We start from the raw sequence: 17,692 nt of genomic DNA, 5'->3' as shown, positions 1-17,692 counted from the left end.
CCCACCCACACTCTGAAAACTACCCTATCCTGTATCCCCCTTGGTGGTAGGAGCGGGAAGGTTGAGACCTGCCTATGTAGGAAGTCCGGCTGGTCTCCCACATTCTCCATAAACCTGAGGACATACAAAACTCTGTTGCCTATGTCTTAACTCGCACGGAATCCTGTGTATTAACTCGCACTGAATCCTGTATATTAACTCGCATTGAATCCTGTGCATTAACTCGCACTGAACCCTGTGTATTAACTCGCACTGAATCCTGTATATTAACTCGCACTGAATCCTGTATATTAACTCGCACTGAATCCTGTGCATTAACTCGCACTGAATCCTGTATATTAACTCGCACTGAATCCTGTATATTAACTCGCGCTGAATCCTGTATATTAACTCGCACTGAATCCTGTGTATTAACTCGCACTGAATCCTGTATATTAACTCGCGCTGAATCCTGTATATTAACTCGCACTGAATCCTGTGTATTAACTCGCACTGAATCCTGTATATTAACTCGCACTGAATCCTGTGTATTAACTCGCACTGAATCCTGTATATTAACTCGCACTGAATCCTGTGTATTAACTCGCACTGAATCCTGTGTATTAACTCGCACTGAATCTTGTGTATTAACTCGCACTGAATCCTGTTTCCCCTACCAAGCAACCCCCCCCCATAAAACTTATTGATTTTATAATTCTCTTTCACCCCCCACCATGGCCTCACCTCGCCCTATCTCTATAATCTCCTCCAGCCCCCAAACCCTCAGAGATCTCTGAGCTCCTCTATCTTTGGCCTCTTGTACATTCCCAATTATTTATTTTTTTTATAAATACTTTATTGAAAATTTTTGGTCAACCAACACAGTACATTGTGCATCCTTTACACAATATTATAACAACACAAATAGCAATGACCTATTTTATAAACAAAAAATGAATAAATAATAAATAACAAAAATGAAAACTAACCCTAATTGGCAACTGCCTTATCACAAGTAACACTCTCCAAAAATATAATTTAACAGTCCAATATATAATTATCTGTAGCAACGACCTATACATATTATACAGTATATATTAACAACCCTGAGAGTCCTTCTGGTTCCTCCTCCCCCCCCCCACCCACCCCCGATCCTGGGCTGCTGCTGCTGCCTTCTTTTTTCCATTCCATCTATCTTTCTGCGAGGTATTCGACGAACGGTTGCCACCGCCTGGTGAACCCTTGAGCCGATCCCCTTAGGACGAACTTAATCCACTCTAGCTTTATAAACCCCGCCATGTCATTTATCCAGGTCTCCACCCCCGGGGGCTTGGCTTCTTTCCACATTAGCAATATCCTGCGCCGGGCTACTAGGGACGCAAAGGCCAAAACATCGGCCTCTCTCGCCTCCTGCACTCCCGGCTCTTGTGCAACCCCAAATATAGCCAACCCCCAGCTTGGTTCGACCCGGACCCCCACTACTTTTAAAAGCACCTTGTCACCCCCATCCAAAACCCCTGTAGTGCCGGGCATGACCAAAACATATGGGTATGATTCGCTGGGCTTCTCGAGCACCTCGCACACCTATCCTCCACCCCAAAAAATTTACTGAGCCGTGCTCCAGGCATATGCGCCCTGTGTAATACCTTAAACTGAATCAGGCTTAGCCTGGCACATGAGGACGACGAGTTTACCCTGCTTAGGGCATCTGCCCACAGCCCCTCCTCGATCTCCTCCCCCAGCTCTTCTTCCCATTTCCCTTTTAGTTCATCTACCATAGTCTCCCCTTCGTCCCTCATTTCCCTATATATATCTGACACCTTACCATCCCCCACCCATGTCTTTGAGATCACTCTATCCTGCACCTCTTGTGTCGGGAGCTGCGGGAATTCCCTCACCTGTTGCCTCGCAAAAGCCCTCAGTTGCATATACCTGAATGCATTCCCTTGGGGCAACCCATATTTCTCGGTCAGCACTCCCAGACTCGCGAACTTCCCATCCACAAACAGATCTTTCAGTTGCGTTATTCCTGCTCTTTGCCACATTCCATATCCCCCATCCATTCCCCCCGGGGCAAACCTATGGTTGTTTCTTATCGGGGACCCCCCCAAGGCTCCAGTCTTTCCCCTATGCCGTCTCCACTGTCCCCAAATCTTCAGTGTAGCCACCACCACCGGGCTTGTGGTGTAGTTCCTCGGTGAGAACGGCAATGGGGCTGTCACCATAGCCTGTAGGCTAGTCCCCCTACAGGACGCCCTCTCTAATCTCTTCCACGCCGCTCCCTCCTCCTCTCCCATCCACTTACTCACCATTGAAATATTAGCGGCCCAATAATACTCACTTAGGCTCGGTAGTGCCAGCCCCCCCTATCCCTGCTACGCTGTAAGAATCCCTTCCTCACTCTCGGGGTCTTCCCGGCCCACACAAAACCCATGATGCTCTTTTCAATCCTTTTAAAAAAAGCCTTCGTGATCACCACCGGGAGGCACTGAAACACAAAGAGGAATCTCGGGAGGACCACCATCTTAACCGCCTGCACCCTCCCTGCCAGTGACAGGGATACCATATCCCATCTCTTGAAATCCTCCTCCATTTGTTCCACCAACCGCGTTAAATTTAACCTATGCAATGTGCCCCAATTCTTGGCTATCTGGATCCCCAGGTAACGAAAGTCCCTTGTTACCTTCCTCAACGGTAGGTCCTCTATTTCTCTACTCTGCTCCCCTGGATGCACCACAAACAACTCACTTTTCCCCATGTTCAATTTATACCCTGAAAAATCCCCAAACTCCCCAAGTATCCGCATTATTTCTGGCATCCCCTCCGCCGGGTCTGCCACGTATAGTAGCAAATCGTCCGCATACAAAGATACCCGGTGTTCTTCTCCTCCTCTAAGTACTCCCCTCCACTTCTTGGAACCCCTCAACGCTATCGCCAGGGGCTCAATCGCCAGTGCAAACAATAATGGGGACAGAGGGCATCCCTGCCTTGTCCCTCTATGGAGCCGAAAATATGCAGATCCCCGTCCATTCGTGACCACGCTCGCCATTGGGGCCCTATACAACAGCTGCACCCATCTAACATACCCCTCTCCAAAACCAAATCTCCTCAACACCTCCCACAAATAATCCCACTCCACTCTATCAAATGCTTTCTCGGCATCCATTGCCACTACTATCTCCGTTTCCCCCTCTGGTGGGGCCATCATCATTACCCCTAACAGCCTCCGTATATTCGTGTTCAGCTGTCTCCCCTTCACAAACCCAGTTTGGTCCTCGTGGACCACCCCCGGGACACATTCCTCTATTCTCATTGCCATTACCTTGGCCAGGATCTTGGCATTACATTTAGGAGGGAAATAGGTCTATAGGACCCACATTGTAGCGGGTCCTTTTCCTTCTTTAAGAGAAGCGATATCGTTGCTTCAGACATAGTCGGGGGCAGTTGTCCCCTTTCCTTTGCCTCATTAAAGGTCCTCGTCAATACCGGGGCGAGCAAGTCCACATATTTTCTATAGAATTCGACTGGGAATCCATCCGGTCCCGGGGCCTTTCCCGCCTGCATGCTCCTAATTCCTTTCACCACTTCTTCTACCTCGATCTGTGCTCCCAGTCCCACCCTTTCCTGCTCTTCCACCTTGGGAAATTCCAGCCGATCCAAGAAGCCCATCATTCTCTCCCTCCCATCCGGGGGTTGAGCTTCATATAATTTTTTATAAAATGTCTTGAACACTCCATTCACTCTCTCCGCTCCCCGCTCCATCTCTCCTTCCTCATCCCTCACTCCCCCTATTTCCCTCGCTGCTCCCCTTTTCCTCAATTGGTGTGCCAGCAACCTGCTCGCCTTCTCCCCATATTCGTACTGTACACCCTGTGCCTTCCTCCATTGTGCCTCTGCAGTGCCCGTAGTCAGCAAGTCAAATTCTACATGTAGCCTTTGCCTTTCCCTGTACAGTCCCTCCTCCGGTGCTTCCGCATATTGTCTGTCCACCCTCAAAAGTTCTTGCAGCAACCGCTCCCGTTCCTTACTCTCCTGCTTCCCTTTATGTGCCCTTATTGATATCAGCTCCCCTCTAACCACCGCCTTCAACGCCTCCCAGACCACTCCCACCTGGACCTCCCCATTATCATTGAGTTCCAAGTACTTTTCAATGCACCCCCTCACCCTTAGACACACCCCCTCATCTGCCATTAGTCCCATGTCCATTCTCCAGGGTGGGCGCCCTCCTGTTTCCTCCCCTATCTCCAAGTCTACCCAGTGTGGAGCGTGATCCGAAATGGCTATAGCCGTATACTCCGTTCCCCTCACCTTCGGGATCAACGCCCTTCCCAGCACAAAAAAGTCTATTCGCGAGTAGACTTTATGGACATAGGAGAAAAACGAGAACTCCTTACTCCTAGGTCTGCTAAATCTCCACGGGTCTACACCTCCCATCTGCTCCATAAAATCTTTAAGTACCTTGGCTGCTGCCGGCCTCCTTCCAGTCCTGGACTTCGACCTATCCAGCCCTGGTTCCAACACCGTATTAAAATCTCCCCCCATTATCAGCTTTCCCATCTCTAGGTCCGGAATGCGTCCTAGCATCTGCCTCATAAAATTGGCATCATCCCAGTTCGGGGCATATACGTTTACCAAAACCACCGTCTCCCCTGTAGTTTGCCACTCACCATCACGTATCTGCCCCCGTTATCCGCCACTATAGTCTTTGCCTCGAACATTACCCGCTTCCCCACTAATATAGCCACCCCCCTGTTTTTCGCATCTAGCCCCGAATGGAACACCTGCCCCACCCATCCTTTGCGTAGCCTAACCTGGTCTATCAGTTTCAGGTGCGTTTCCTGTAACATAACCACATCTGCCTTAAGTTTCTTAAGGTGTGCGAGTACCCGTGCCCTCTTTATCGGCCCGTTCAGCCCTCTCACGTTCCACGTGATCAGCCGGGTTGGGGGGCTTCCTACCCCCCCCCCCCCCTAGCCATCACCTTTTTCCAGCTCCTCACCCGGTTCCCACGCAGCTGTATCTCCCCCAGGCGGTGCCCCCCCGCCCATCCCCTCCCATATCAGCTCCCCCCTCTCCCCAGCAGCAGCAACCCAGTAATTCCGCCCTCCCACCCCCCCCGCTAGATCCCCCACTAGCGTAATTACTCCCCCCATGTTGCTCCCAGAAGTCAGCAAACTCTGGCCGACCTCGGCTTCCCCCCGTGACCTCGGCTCGCACCGTGCGACGCCCCCTCCTTCCTGCTTCTCTATTCCCGCCATGATTATCATAGCGCGGGAACCAAGCCCGCGCTTCTCCCTTGGCCCCGCCCCCAATGGCCAACGCCCCATCTCCTCCATCTCCCCTCCTCCCCCCATCACCACCTGTGGGAGAGAGAAAAGTGACCACATCGCAGGATTAGTACATAAAACTCCTCTTTCCCCCCTTTTTAACCCCCCTCTTTGCCCCCCACATTCGCCCCACCACTTTGTTCAAACGTTCTTTTTAATAACCCGCTCATTCCAGTTTTTCTTCCACAATAAAAGTCCACGCTTCATCCGCCGTCTCAAAGTAGTGGTGCCTCCCTCGATATGTGACCCACAGTCTTGCCGGTTGCAGCATTCCAAATTTTATCTTCTTTTTATGAAGCACCGCCTTGGCCCGATTAAAGCTCGCCCTCCTTCTCGCCACCTCCGCACTCCAGTCTTGATAAACGCGGATCACCGCGTTCTCCCATTTACTGCTCCGAGTTTTCTTTGTTCATCTAAGGACCATTTCTCTATCCTTAAAACGGAGGAATCTCACCACTATGGTTCTGGGAATTTCTCCTGCTCTCGGCCCTCGCGCCATCACTCGGTATGCTCCCTCCACCTCCAACGGACCCGCTGGGGCCTCCGCTCCCATTAACGAGTGCAGCATCGTGCTCACATATGCCCCGACGTCCGCTCCCTCCACACCTTCAGGAAGACCAAGAATCCTCAGGTTGTTCCTCCTTGCGTTGTTCTCCAGTGCCTCCAACCTTTCCACACATCGTTTCTGATGTGCCTCATGCGTCTCCGTCTTCACCACCAGGCCCTGTATGTCGTCCTCATTCTCGGCTGCCTTTGCCTTCACGACCCGAAGCTCCCGCTCCTGGGTTTTTTGTTCCTCCTTTAGCCCTTCAATCGCCTGTAGTATCGGGGCCAACAGCTCTTTCTTCATTTCCTTTTTGAGTTCTTCCACACAGCATTTCAAGAACTCTTGTTGTTCAGGGCCCCATGTTAAACTGCCACCTTCCGACGCCATCTTGGTTTTTGCTTGCCTTCCTTGCCGCTGTTCTAAAGGATCCACTGCAATCCGGCCACTTTCTCCTCCTTTTTTCATCCGTGTCCAGGGGGGATTCCCTTCTGGTTTACCGCACAGTGTTTTTAGCCGTCAAAATTGCCGTTGGGGCTCCTATCAAGAGCCCAAAAGTCCGTTTCACCGGGAGCTGCCGAAACGTGCGACTCAGCTGGTCATCGCCGCACCCGGAAGTCATCGTACATTCCCAATTATAATCGCTCCGTCATTGGTGGCCGTGCCTTCAGTTGCCTTGGTACAAGCTGTGGAGTTCCGTCCCTAAACCTCTCCACCTTGCTCCACTCCCGTAAGGCGCCTCTTAAAACCTACCTGTTCACCTAACCTAATACCTCCTCCTGTAACTCGCGTTATACTTTGCTTTATAAATGCTGCTGTGAAGCACCCTCGGGCTGTTTCATTATGTCAAAGTTGCTATACAAATATAAGTTGTTGTTGATTGAACCGTTCCAATGGATGTTGATCTGAGTAAAGAAGTAAATGAAACACTGAACCCAAAAGTTGTCTGGTGGGAGTTTCCGAACTACAAAGAGTCCTCTTTGCTTTAACTGATGAGTGCTTACAGCAGCCGAGGTAAATTGAGGGATTGTGGATGGGTCACAGCAGGACAGATATTGCAGGAGGATTGAACAGACTGAAGGTACTGAGGAATATCACAAGCCTGGGATATGTGACCAGGGAGGTTTCAATGCATGGTAGCACAGTGGTTAGCACTTGTGGGCAGCACGGTAGCATTGTGGTTAGCACAATTGCTTCATAGCTCCAGGGTCCCAGGTTCGATTCCGGCTTGGGTCACTGTCTGTGCGGAGTCTGCACATCCTCCCTGTGTGTGCATGGGTTTCCTCCGGGTGCTCCGGTTTCCTCCCACAGTCCAAAGATGTGCAGGTTAGGTGGATTGGCCATGCTAAATTGCCCTTAGTGTCCAAAATTGCCCTTAGTGTTGGGTGGGGTTACTGGGTTATGGGATAGGGTGGAAGTGTTGACCTTGGGTAGGGTGCTCTTTCCAAGAGCCGGTGCAGACTCGATGGGTCGAATGGCCTCCTTCTGCACTGTAAATTCTATGTAAATTCACAGCTCCAGGGTCCCAGGCTCGATTCCCGGCTTAAGTCACTGTCTGTGCGACGTTCCCCCTGTGTCTGCGTGGGTTTCCTCCGGGTGCTCTGGTTTCTCCCACAGAGTCCCGAAAGACGTGCTGGTAGGTAATTTGGACATTCTGAATTCTCCCTCTGTGTACCCGAACAGGCGCCGGAATGTGGCAACTAGGGGCTTTTCACAGTAACTTTGTTGCAGTGTTAATGTAAGCATTATTGTGACAATAAAAATATGATGATGATATGGCTGCCTTCAAATGCTCTGCTGTCAGTCCTTCTCCCCATACTCTAGTGTCATTGATAATTGGCTCCCTCCTCCCACATTGCTGATATAATTGGTCTCCTCCCCACATACTAATAAATATCTTCCACTACCATTGTCATGGAACCTTGTGGAAATTCGCCTCAAAGTCTGGAGGGTGACGAGGATCTCATGCTAATAAGCCAACTTTCAAAATCTTCTTCAAAACCCACCTCAGTAGTTCAGCTAATGATTAGCAGAGAGCTTCTCCCCCTTCCTTCCTTGTTATACAAAGTTTTCTGGGACCTTTGTTTTCTGTATTGAGATTATTTGTAAATGCAGAAGGTTGCTCCTGATGTGTGGTGACTCATCAGTCCGCAACTCCACTCACCCTCCACGTTGTCCCACACAACAGTGAAGATCAACAGCGGCTGGCGGACAAAAGCGGGAAAGATTTCTTTTTAAATGAATGTGGAGTACCCAATAATTTTTTTTCCAATTAAGGAGCATTTTAGTGTGGCCAACCCATCTAACCTGCACATCTTTGGGTTGTGGGGGTGAGACCCACGCAGACACGGGGAGAATGTGCAAACTCCACATGGACGGCGACCCGGGGCTGGGATCAAAGCCGGGTGCTCAGCGCCGTGAGGCAGCAGTGCTAACCACTGTGCCACCGTTCCGCTCTAGGTAATTCTAATAAATACGTCGTCCTGGGTTTCGATGTCTTCTTTGCCTTTGATGAAGTGATGTGTGTTTTCTCGTTCCAGTCTCTCTGCCAGGAAAGAAGAGAGAGAGGAGACGGCAGGAAGACCTACGGAAGAAACTAAAATGGAAACCACTGTGGAGACCATTGAGTCGACAGAAGAGAGGTCAGTTGAATGTGTTCCTTTGTTTTTCTGTAATAGTGATCATAGCTTTTGCCTCAGTGCAGCCTTCAGCTGAACCCAAGGGACAGACTTGGTTACTGTCCATCCAACCAATTATTAATTGTCCACAGGCCTAATTAATTTACTCTTATTAATGGGAGACTTAACTCGTTTGCATAAAATCCCATGTGGACAATATTAACGTGTTGTTGCCCTGCCATTCTTGCTGGCTTTTCCTTAATTAACCCACATTTGCCCAAGTGAATACTAATCTTGTTCCAAATGATCGTTCTCTCGAAGCTTCCACACCACCGAGGATAAAGTGACTGTGGCCTGTAGTCACTAGGCTTACCTTTACACTACTCTTTGAACATGAGAACATAGGGAATAGGAGCAGCAGGAGGCCATTCTGCCATTCAATGAGATCATGGCTGACCTTCAACTTCAACATCATTTTCCTGCACTATCCCCGTGTCCCTTGTTTTTAATATATAGGAATCTATTGATCTCTGTATGGAACAGACTGGACAAGTGAGTTCCAGAGCCCTCTGGGATAGAGAATTCCACATATTCACCCACTCTGAGTGAAGAGACTCCTCCTATTCTAAGTCCTCAATGGCCCACCCTTTATTCTGAGACTGTGTTCCCTGGTTGTAGACATCCCAGCCAGTGTTCAAGGATGCAAGATTTGCAATTCTCCAGTACTCTGGCACTGAATTGTCACTGCCGCCATCTCCAACTCCCCCCCCCCCCCCCCCCCCCCCGCCGCAAGTCCCCCCCCCCCACCTCTCCCCCCTGTCCAGCCCCATCCAACCCCTCCCCTGAATCTGAGGAAGACAGATGATTTATGACCAGTACCTCCACAATTTCCACTTTCACTTCCTTCAGGCATCCTTGGATTCGTGTCATCTGGTCCCGGTGTCTTCTCACCTTTAAGTACAGACAGCCTAACAATATCTCCTCCTTATCAATTTTAAACTCTCCCAGGTGTTTGCATTACCTCCTCTTTTACCATGACATGTACAGTATCTTCTTCCTTGGTAAAGTATTTATTTAATAACTCCGCCATGCTCCCTGCTTCTTGTTTCCTAATTGTCCCCACTCCTTCTTTTATCACCGTTTTACTATTTATTTGCCAAGAGAAGACTTTTGGATTCTCTCTTACGTTAGCTGCCAGCCTCTTCTCATGCCCTCTCTTTGCTTCTCTTAATTTATTATTCACTTCCCCTCTGAACCCTCTGCATTTTGCCTGATTCTGGGTTGTATTAACCAGCGGACACCTGTCACAATCACACTTCTTATTCCCCATCCCGTTCCCTGGGGGCTGGTTTAGCACGGTAGGCTAAATAGCTGGCTTGTAATGCAGAACAAGGCCAGCAGCGCGGGTTCAGTTCCCGGACCGGCCTCCCCGTACAGGCGCCGGAATGTGGCGACTAGGAGCTTTCCACAGTAACTTCATTGAAGCCTACTTGTGACAATAAGCGATGATTATTATTATTATATGTCCTGGCATCCAGAGAGCGCAGGTTTTCTTTGTCCACCTCTCCTCTTTGTGGAAATATGGCTTGGACTGCGACGGACGTATCTCTCCTTTAAAGGCAGCCCATTGTTCAGCGACAGTTTTGCCTGCCAATATTTGGTTCCAATTTCTCTGGCCCAGATCCATACCCACCCCAGTGAAGTTGGCAGGGAGACTGTCCATGATCACTCTTTCTGTTGGGCTGTGGAGACAGGAATGTCAGGCAGCTCCTGAGGGAACAGCAGATGTGTCAGTATCCTGGTGTTTAAAAAATGACAAAAAGTGGATTCATTTCACTCATTAAGTACAGCTCCTTCCAGCTGTTAATGATTTCCCCATGTTTTGTTCCATAAGCTCATTGGAACGGAAAAAATAAATCCTCAGAAGCTTTGCAAGAATCATTTCAGAAAGCGTCCTCCCTCTCACTCTCTGCTCAGTTTCTCTCTCACCCCTGCCTTTCACGATTTCTCTTCCCTCTCCCCTTTCCCTCCCATTCACTGTCTCATTCTCTCTCTCGCTCCCTTCTGTCATAGGGCAGCACGATAGCACAGTGGTTAGCACTGTGGCTTCACAGCTCCAGGGTCCCAGGTTCGATTCCCGGCTTGGGTCACTGTCTGTGCGGAGTCTGCCCATTCTCCCCGTGTCTGCGCGGGTTTCCTCCGGGTGCTCCGGTTTCCTCCCACAAGTCTCGAAAGACGTGGGGCGAGATTCTCCAACCCCCCGCCGGGTCGGAGAATCGCCGGGGGCTGGCGTGAATCCCGCCCCCGCCGGTTGCCGAATTCTCCGGCACCGGAGATTCGACGGGGGTGGGAATCGCGCCGCGCCAGTTGGCGGCCCCCCCCCCCCCCCGGCGATTCTCCAGCCCGGATGGACCGAAGTCCCGCTGCTGGAATGCCTGTCCCGCCGGCGTGGATTAAACCACCTACCTTACCGGCGGGACAAGGCGGCGCGGGCGGGCTCCGGAGTCCTGGGGGGGGGTACGGGGCGATCTGGCCCCGGGGGGTGCCCCCACGGTGGACTGGCCCGCGATCGGGGGCCACCGATCCGCGGGCGGGCCTGTGCCGTGGGGGCACTCTTTTCCTTCCGCCTTCGCCACGGTCTCCACCATGGTGGAGGCGGAAGAGACCCCCTCCACTGCGCATGCGTGGCGATGCCGTGAGCGGCCACTGACGCTCCCGCGCATACGCCGCCCAGCAATGTCATTTCCGCGCCAGCTGGCGGGGCACCAAAGGCCTTTCCAGCCAGCTGGCGGGGCGGAAATCAGTCCGGCACGGGCTTAGCCCCTCAAGGTTAGGGCTCAGCCGCTCAAGATGCGGAGGATTCAGCACCTTTGGGGCGGCGCGATGCCGGACTGATTTGCGCCGTTTTTGGCGCCGGTCGGCGGACATCGCGCCAATTACGGAGAATTTCGCCTGTGATGTCAGGTGAACCGGATGTTCTGAATTCTCCCTCTGTGTACCCGAACAGGGGCCAGAATGTGGCGACTAGGGGCTTTTCAGAGTAACTTCATTCAATGTAAGCCTACTTGTGACAATAAAGATTATTATTATTGTATCATTCATCTCAGCCTCTCTACCCACTTGTCTTTGTTCTTTTCTCTCTCGCTTTTCCATTTACTCTCTCCGATCAATCACTTTCTCGCTTTTCTGTCCTCCACAACCAACCACCCCATCCCCATTTCCCAACCCATTTATTTCTTGTCCTCTTCTCTCGCCTCTCCAGTGTCATCTGAGGCCCAGTGGATTGAACTTTGGCCTCTGAATTGAAAGGTTGAGGATTCAAGCACCAAAGATATGGGCTCAAAACCGAGGCAGACATTTCAGTACAGTGCTGAGGGAGTGCTGCACTGTCAGAGGGTCAGTACTGAGGGAGTGCTGCACTGTCAGAGGGTCAGTACTGAGGGAGTGCTATACTGTCGGGGGGTCAGTACTGAGGGAGTGCTGCACTGTCAGAGGGTCAGTACTGAGGGAGTGCTGCACTGTCGGGGGGTCAGCACTGAGGGAGTGCTGCACTGTCAGAGGGTCAGTACTGAGGGAGTGCTGCACTGTCAGAGGGTCAGTGCTGAGGGAGAGCTGCACTGTCAGAGGGTCAGTACTGAGGGAGTGCTGCACTGTCAGAGGGTCTGTAGTGAGGGAGTGCCGCACTGTCAGAGGGTCAGTACTGAGGGAGTGCCGCACTGTCAGAGGGTCAGTACTGAGGGAGTGCTGCACTGTCAGAGGGTCAGTACTGAGGGAGTGCTGCACAGTCAGAGTGTCAGTACTGAGGGAGTGCTGCACTGTCAGAGGGTCAGTACTGAGGGAGTGCTGCACTGTCAGAGGGTCTGTACTGAGGAAGTGCTGCACTGTCAGAGGGTCAGTACTGAGGGAGTGCTGCACTGTCAGAGGGTCAGTACTAAGGGAGTGCTGCACTGTCAGAGGGTCAGTACTGAGGGAGTGCTGCACTGTCAGAGGGTCAGTACTGAGGGAGTGCTGCACTGTCAGAGTGTCAGTACTGAGGAAGTGCTGCACTGTCAGAGGGTCAGTACTGAGGGAGTGCTGCACTGTCAGAGGGTCAGTACTGAGGGAGTGCTGCACTGTCAGAGGGTCAGTACTGAGGGAGTGCTGCACTGTCAGAGGGTCAGTACTGAGGGAGTGCTGCACTGTCAGAGGGTCAGTACTGAGGAAGTGCCGCACTGTCAGAGGGTCAGTACTGAGGGAGTGCTGCACTGTCAGAGGGTCAGTACTGAGGAAGTGCCGCACTGTCAGAGGGTCAGTACTGAGGGAGTGCCGCACTGTCAGAGGGTCAGGCCTGAGGGAGTGCTGCACTATCAGAAGGTCAGTACTGAGGGAGTGCCACACTGTCAGAGGGTCAGTACTGAGGAGGTGCCGCACTGTCAGAGGGTCAGTACTGAGGGAGTGCTGCACAGTCAGAGGGTCAGTACTGAGGGAGTGCCACACTGTCAGAGGGTCAGTACTGAGGAAGTGCCGCACTGTCAGAAGGTCAGTACTGAGGGAGTGCTGCACAGTCAGAGGGTCAGTACTGAGGGAGTGCCGCACTGTCAGAGGGCCAGTACTGAGGGAGTGCTGCACTGTCAGAGGGTCAGTACTGAGGAAGTGCTGCACTGTCAGAGGGTCAGTACTGAGGGAGTGCTGCACTGTCAGAGGGTCAGTACTGAGGGAGTGCTGCACTGTCAGAGGGTCAGTACTGAGGGAGTGCTGCACTGTCAGAGGGTCAGTACTGAGGAAGTGCTGCACTGCTAGAGGGTCAGTACTGAGGGAGTGCTGCACTGTCAGAGGGTCAGTACTGAGGGAGTGCTGCACTGTCAGAGGGTCAGTACTGAGGGAGTGCTGCACTGTCAGAGGGTCAGTACTGAGGGAGTGCTGCACAGTCAGAGGGTCAGTACTGAGGGAGTGCTGCACTGTCAGAGGGTCAGTACTGAGGGAGTGCTGCACTGTCAGAGGGTCAGTACTGAGGGAGTGCTGCACTGTCAGAGGGTCAGGACTGAGAGAGTGCTGCACTGCCAGAGAGTCAGTACTGAGGGAGTGCTGCACTGTCAGAGGGTCAGTACTGAGGGAGTGCTGCACAGTCAGAGAGTCAGGACTGAGGGAGTGCTGCACTGTCAGAGGGTCAGTACTGAGGGAGTGCTGCACAGTCAGAGAGTCAGGACTGAGGGAGTGCTGCACTGTCAGAGAATCAGTACTGAGGGAGTGCTGCACTGTCAGAGGGTCAGTACTGAGGGAGTGCTGCACTGTTAGAGGGTCAGTACTGAGGGAGTGCTGCACTGTCAGAGCGTCAGTACTGAGGGAGTGCTGCACTGTCAGAGGGTCAGGACTGAGAGAGTGCTGCACTGTCAGAGGGTCAGTACTGAGGGAGTGCTGCACTGTCAGAGGGTCAGTACTGAGGGAGTGCCGCACTGTCAGAGGGTCAGTACTGAGGGAGTGCTGCACTGTCAGAGGGTCAGTACTGAGGGAGTGCTGCACTGTCAGAGGGTCAGGACTGAGAGAGTGCTGCACTGTCAGAGAGTCAGTACTGGGGGAGTGCTGCACTGTCAGAGTGTCAGTACTGAGGGAGTGCTGCACAGTCAGAGGGTCAGTACTGAGGGAGTGCTGCACTGTCAGAGAGTCAGTACTGAGGGAGTGCTGCACTGTCGGAGGGTCAGTACTGAGGGAGTGCTGCACTGTCAGAGGGTCAGTTCTGAGGGAGTGCTGCACTGACAGAGGGTCAGTACTGAGGGAGTGCTGCACGGTCAGAGGGTCAGTACTGAGGGAGTGCTGCACTGTCAGAGGGTCAGTACTGAGGGAGTGCTGCACTGTCAGAGGGTCAGGACTGAGAGAGTGCTGCACTGTCAGAGAGTCAGTACTGAGGGAGTGCTGCGCTGTCAGAGGCTCAGTACTGAGGGAGTGCCGCACAGTCAGAGGGTCAGTGCTGAGGGAGTGCCGCACTGTCAGAGGGTCAGTACTGAGGGAGTGCTGCACTGTCAGAGGGTCAGTACTGAGGGAGTGCCGCACTGTCAGAGGGTCAGTACTGAGGGAGTGCCGCACTGTCAGAGGGTCAGTACTGAGGGAGTGCTGCACTGTCAGAGGGTCAGTACTGAGGGAGTGCTGCACTGTCAGAGGGTCAGGACTGAGAGAGTGCTGCACTGTCAGAGAGTCAGTACTGGGGGAGTGCTGCACTGTCAGAGTGTCAGTACTGAGGGAGTGCTGCACAGTCGGAGGGTCAGTACTGAGGGAGTGCTGCACTGTCAGAGAGTCAGTACTGAGGGAGTGCTGCACTGTCGGAGGGTCAGTACTGAGGGAGTGCTGCACTGTCAGAGGGTCAGTACTGAGGGAGTGCTGCACTGTCAGAGGGTCAGTACTGAGGGAGTGCTGCACTGTCAGAGGGTCAGTACTGAGGGAGTGCTGCACTGTCAGAGGGTCAGTACTGAGGGAGTGCTGCACTGTCAGAGGGTCAGGACTGAGAGAGTGCTGCACTGTCGGAGAGTCAGTACTGAGGGAGTGCTGCACTGTCAGAGGCTCAGTACTGAGGGAGTGCTGCACAGTCAGAGGGTCAGTGCTGAGGGAGTGCCGCACTGTCAGAGGGTCAGTACTGAGGGAGTGCTGCACTGTCAGAGGGTCAGTACTGAGGGAGTGCCGCACTGTCAGAGGGTCAGTACTGAGGGAGTGCCGCACTGTCAGAGGGTCCGTACTGAGGAAGTGTTGGGCAGCATGGTGGCACAGTGGATAACACTGCTGCCTCATGGCGCCGAGGTCCCGGGTTCGATCCCGGCTCGAGACCACATTGTGAGCAAAACGTGCAGTGTGCTAGATTGAAAGAAGTACACGTAAATCTCTTTCATCTGGAAAACTATTTGGGGCCTTGGATGCTGAGGAGACAGAAGGCAAAAGGGACGGTATTCCACCTTGCACAGAGCTGCTGTGCAAATATGGTGGCTCAGTGGTTATGTCACTGGACTAATAACCCAGGGGCCTAAACTGTTGCTGTGGGGATGTGTATTCAAATCAGCATGGCATAAAAATAAATCTGGAATAGAAAACTGGCCTCAGTAATGGTGACCATGAAACTTCCATCGATTAGTGTAAAATTCTTTTAAGACAAGTTCGAAACCAGGTTGGCTACGAGAATTGAAGTCATTCTGTAATCTTATTCAAGAATGAGAAAGTTAGTACGTAATTCAAAATCTCCCCATCTGTTGTAATAATAAAGAGGTTAGTTCATTTATTTGGAATGACTCCATGTGTCTGTGTACGTCAGAGGTTACAAGTTCAAATCTAGCCACAGCAAGTTGCAAAACAGCATGTAGTAAACCTACAATGGTTCCAAATAAAATTGCTATTTACTGGATTGTCACTAAAATCACAACAAGTTCACTAAATTCCTTCATGTAAGGGAGTCTGCTACCCCTGTGTAGCACCATCGATCACACACGAGGCGAGACGTAGAGAACATTCAATCGAGGCTTTATTGGGCAGACTTGTTCCCCAGCAGCTCAGTCACAGAATGCAGCTGCTGGGAGCAAACCGGGTTCTTATACCCCGCCTATCTGGGTGGAGCCCAGTAGGCGGCAGATCCAATCCAGACCCAGGATCTGTCCTCCAATAGCTCCTCGGCATTCATGGTGTACCGTATTACCCCTAATACATACCACCACATTCACCCCTTGTTAAAAAGGAACCCGGCGGGGTGGTGGGTGGTGGGTGGTAGGGGTTTACAGGGTCGGTGCCTTAACCATTGAACTATATACAACCATGCCGCTTTTACTGGGCCACCGAATTATTCACATTTTACCCGATTAGCAGCGTTAACTATTTACAACAATGCCGCTTTACTGGGCCACTGAATTATATACATCTTAAGTCGACTCGATGAGTCAAGATGGTGCTCTGGTCGCCCTTTCCGATCGTCTCAGCCCGGGTGGTGGTGGTGCTGGCTTGGGTCTGGTCAACTCTGGGAGCATCGCGCTGTCCCTCTCTGTTTCCTTACTCCTGGGCGGGCCTGGGAGGAGAACCGATCGCCCTGGGAAGGGGGTGGCTGTGGGGTGCACCGGCAGGAGTGAGGGGGTGGTGATTGGTGTTGGGGGGGTGTGGGGAGCTCCGGCGGGCGCCAGGTCCCGCAGAGAGACCGTGTGCTGTCGGCCGTCTGGGTACGCCACGTAGGCGTACTGCGGGTTTGCGTGGAGTAGATGTACCAGTGGGTCTGATTTGTGCTCCCGCACATGTTTCCGGAGCAGGATGGGTCCCGGGGCTGCCAGCCAGGTCGGAAGTGACGTTCCCGAAGCGGACTTCCTAGGGAAGTCAAGGAGGTACTCGTGAGGCGTTTGGTTCGTGGTGGTACACAGCAGGGATGGGATAGAATGAAGGGCATCCGGGAGGACTTCCTGCGAGTGGGAAGTTGGGAGACTCCTAGACCATAGGGCCAGTAGGAAGGTCTTCCAGACCGTTCTGTTCTCCCTCTCTACCTGCCCGTTCTCCCGGGGGTTGTAGCTGGTCGTCCTGCTCGAGGCTATGCCCTTGCTGAGCAGGAATTGACGCAGCTCGTCACTCATGAAGGAGGACCCCCTATCGCTATGGATGTAGGTGGGGAAACCAAACAGGGTAAAGATGGTGCAGAGGGCTTTAATGACCGTGGCCGCGGTCATGTCGGGGCAGGGGATGGCGAAGGGGAAATGGGAGTATTCGTCAATGACGTTAAGAAAGTACGTGTTGCGATCGGTGGAGGGAAGGGGGCCTTTGAAATCCAAACTGAGGCGTTCAAAGGGACGGGAAGCCTTTATCAGGTGCGCTCTATCTGGCCTGAAAAAATGCGGTTTGCATTCTGCGCAGATTTGGCAGTTCCTGGTGACTGTTCGGACCTCCTCGACGGAGTACGGGAGGTTGCGGCCTTTATGAAGTGGTAGAAACGAGTGACCCCCGGGTGGTCCTCATGGAGTGCTTGGAGACGGTCCACTTGTGCTTTGGCACATGTGCCGCGTGATAGGGCATCGGACGGCTCGTTCAGCTTTCCGGGACAGTACAAGATCTCATAGTTGTAGGTGGAGAGTTCGATCCTCCACCGCAGGATCTTGTCGTTTTTTATCTTGCCCCGTTGTGCATTATCGAACATGAAGGCTACCGACCGTTGGTCAGTGAGGCGAGTGAATCTCCTACCGGCCAATGTCGCACAGCTTCCACAATGGCTTGGGCCTCCTTTTCTACTGAGGAGTGGCGGA

General features: G+C 52.4%; 1 protein-coding gene across 2 annotated transcripts in view; it reads left to right on the top strand.

Moving 5' to 3' along the window:
• Window positions 1-17,692, top strand: part of LOC140428091 (regulator of G-protein signaling 17-like) — a 148,598-nt gene that overhangs the window by 96,808 nt on the left and 34,098 nt on the right. For both annotated transcript variants that reach the window (XM_072514140.1, XM_072514149.1), the window contains exon 4: window positions 8,391-8,492. In XM_072514140.1, coding sequence (XP_072370241.1) covers window positions 8,391-8,492 — 102 coding nt within the window. The remainder of the gene's footprint in view (window positions 1-8,390; window positions 8,493-17,692) is intronic.

This window comes from Scyliorhinus torazame, chromosome 1, assembly GCF_047496885.1.
Source record: "Scyliorhinus torazame isolate Kashiwa2021f chromosome 1, sScyTor2.1, whole genome shotgun sequence".
Taxonomy (NCBI): domain Eukaryota; kingdom Metazoa; phylum Chordata; class Chondrichthyes; order Carcharhiniformes; family Scyliorhinidae; genus Scyliorhinus; species Scyliorhinus torazame.
Note: the sequence above shows the minus strand (reverse complement) of the source record. Positions and strands in the feature narration are given on the sequence as shown.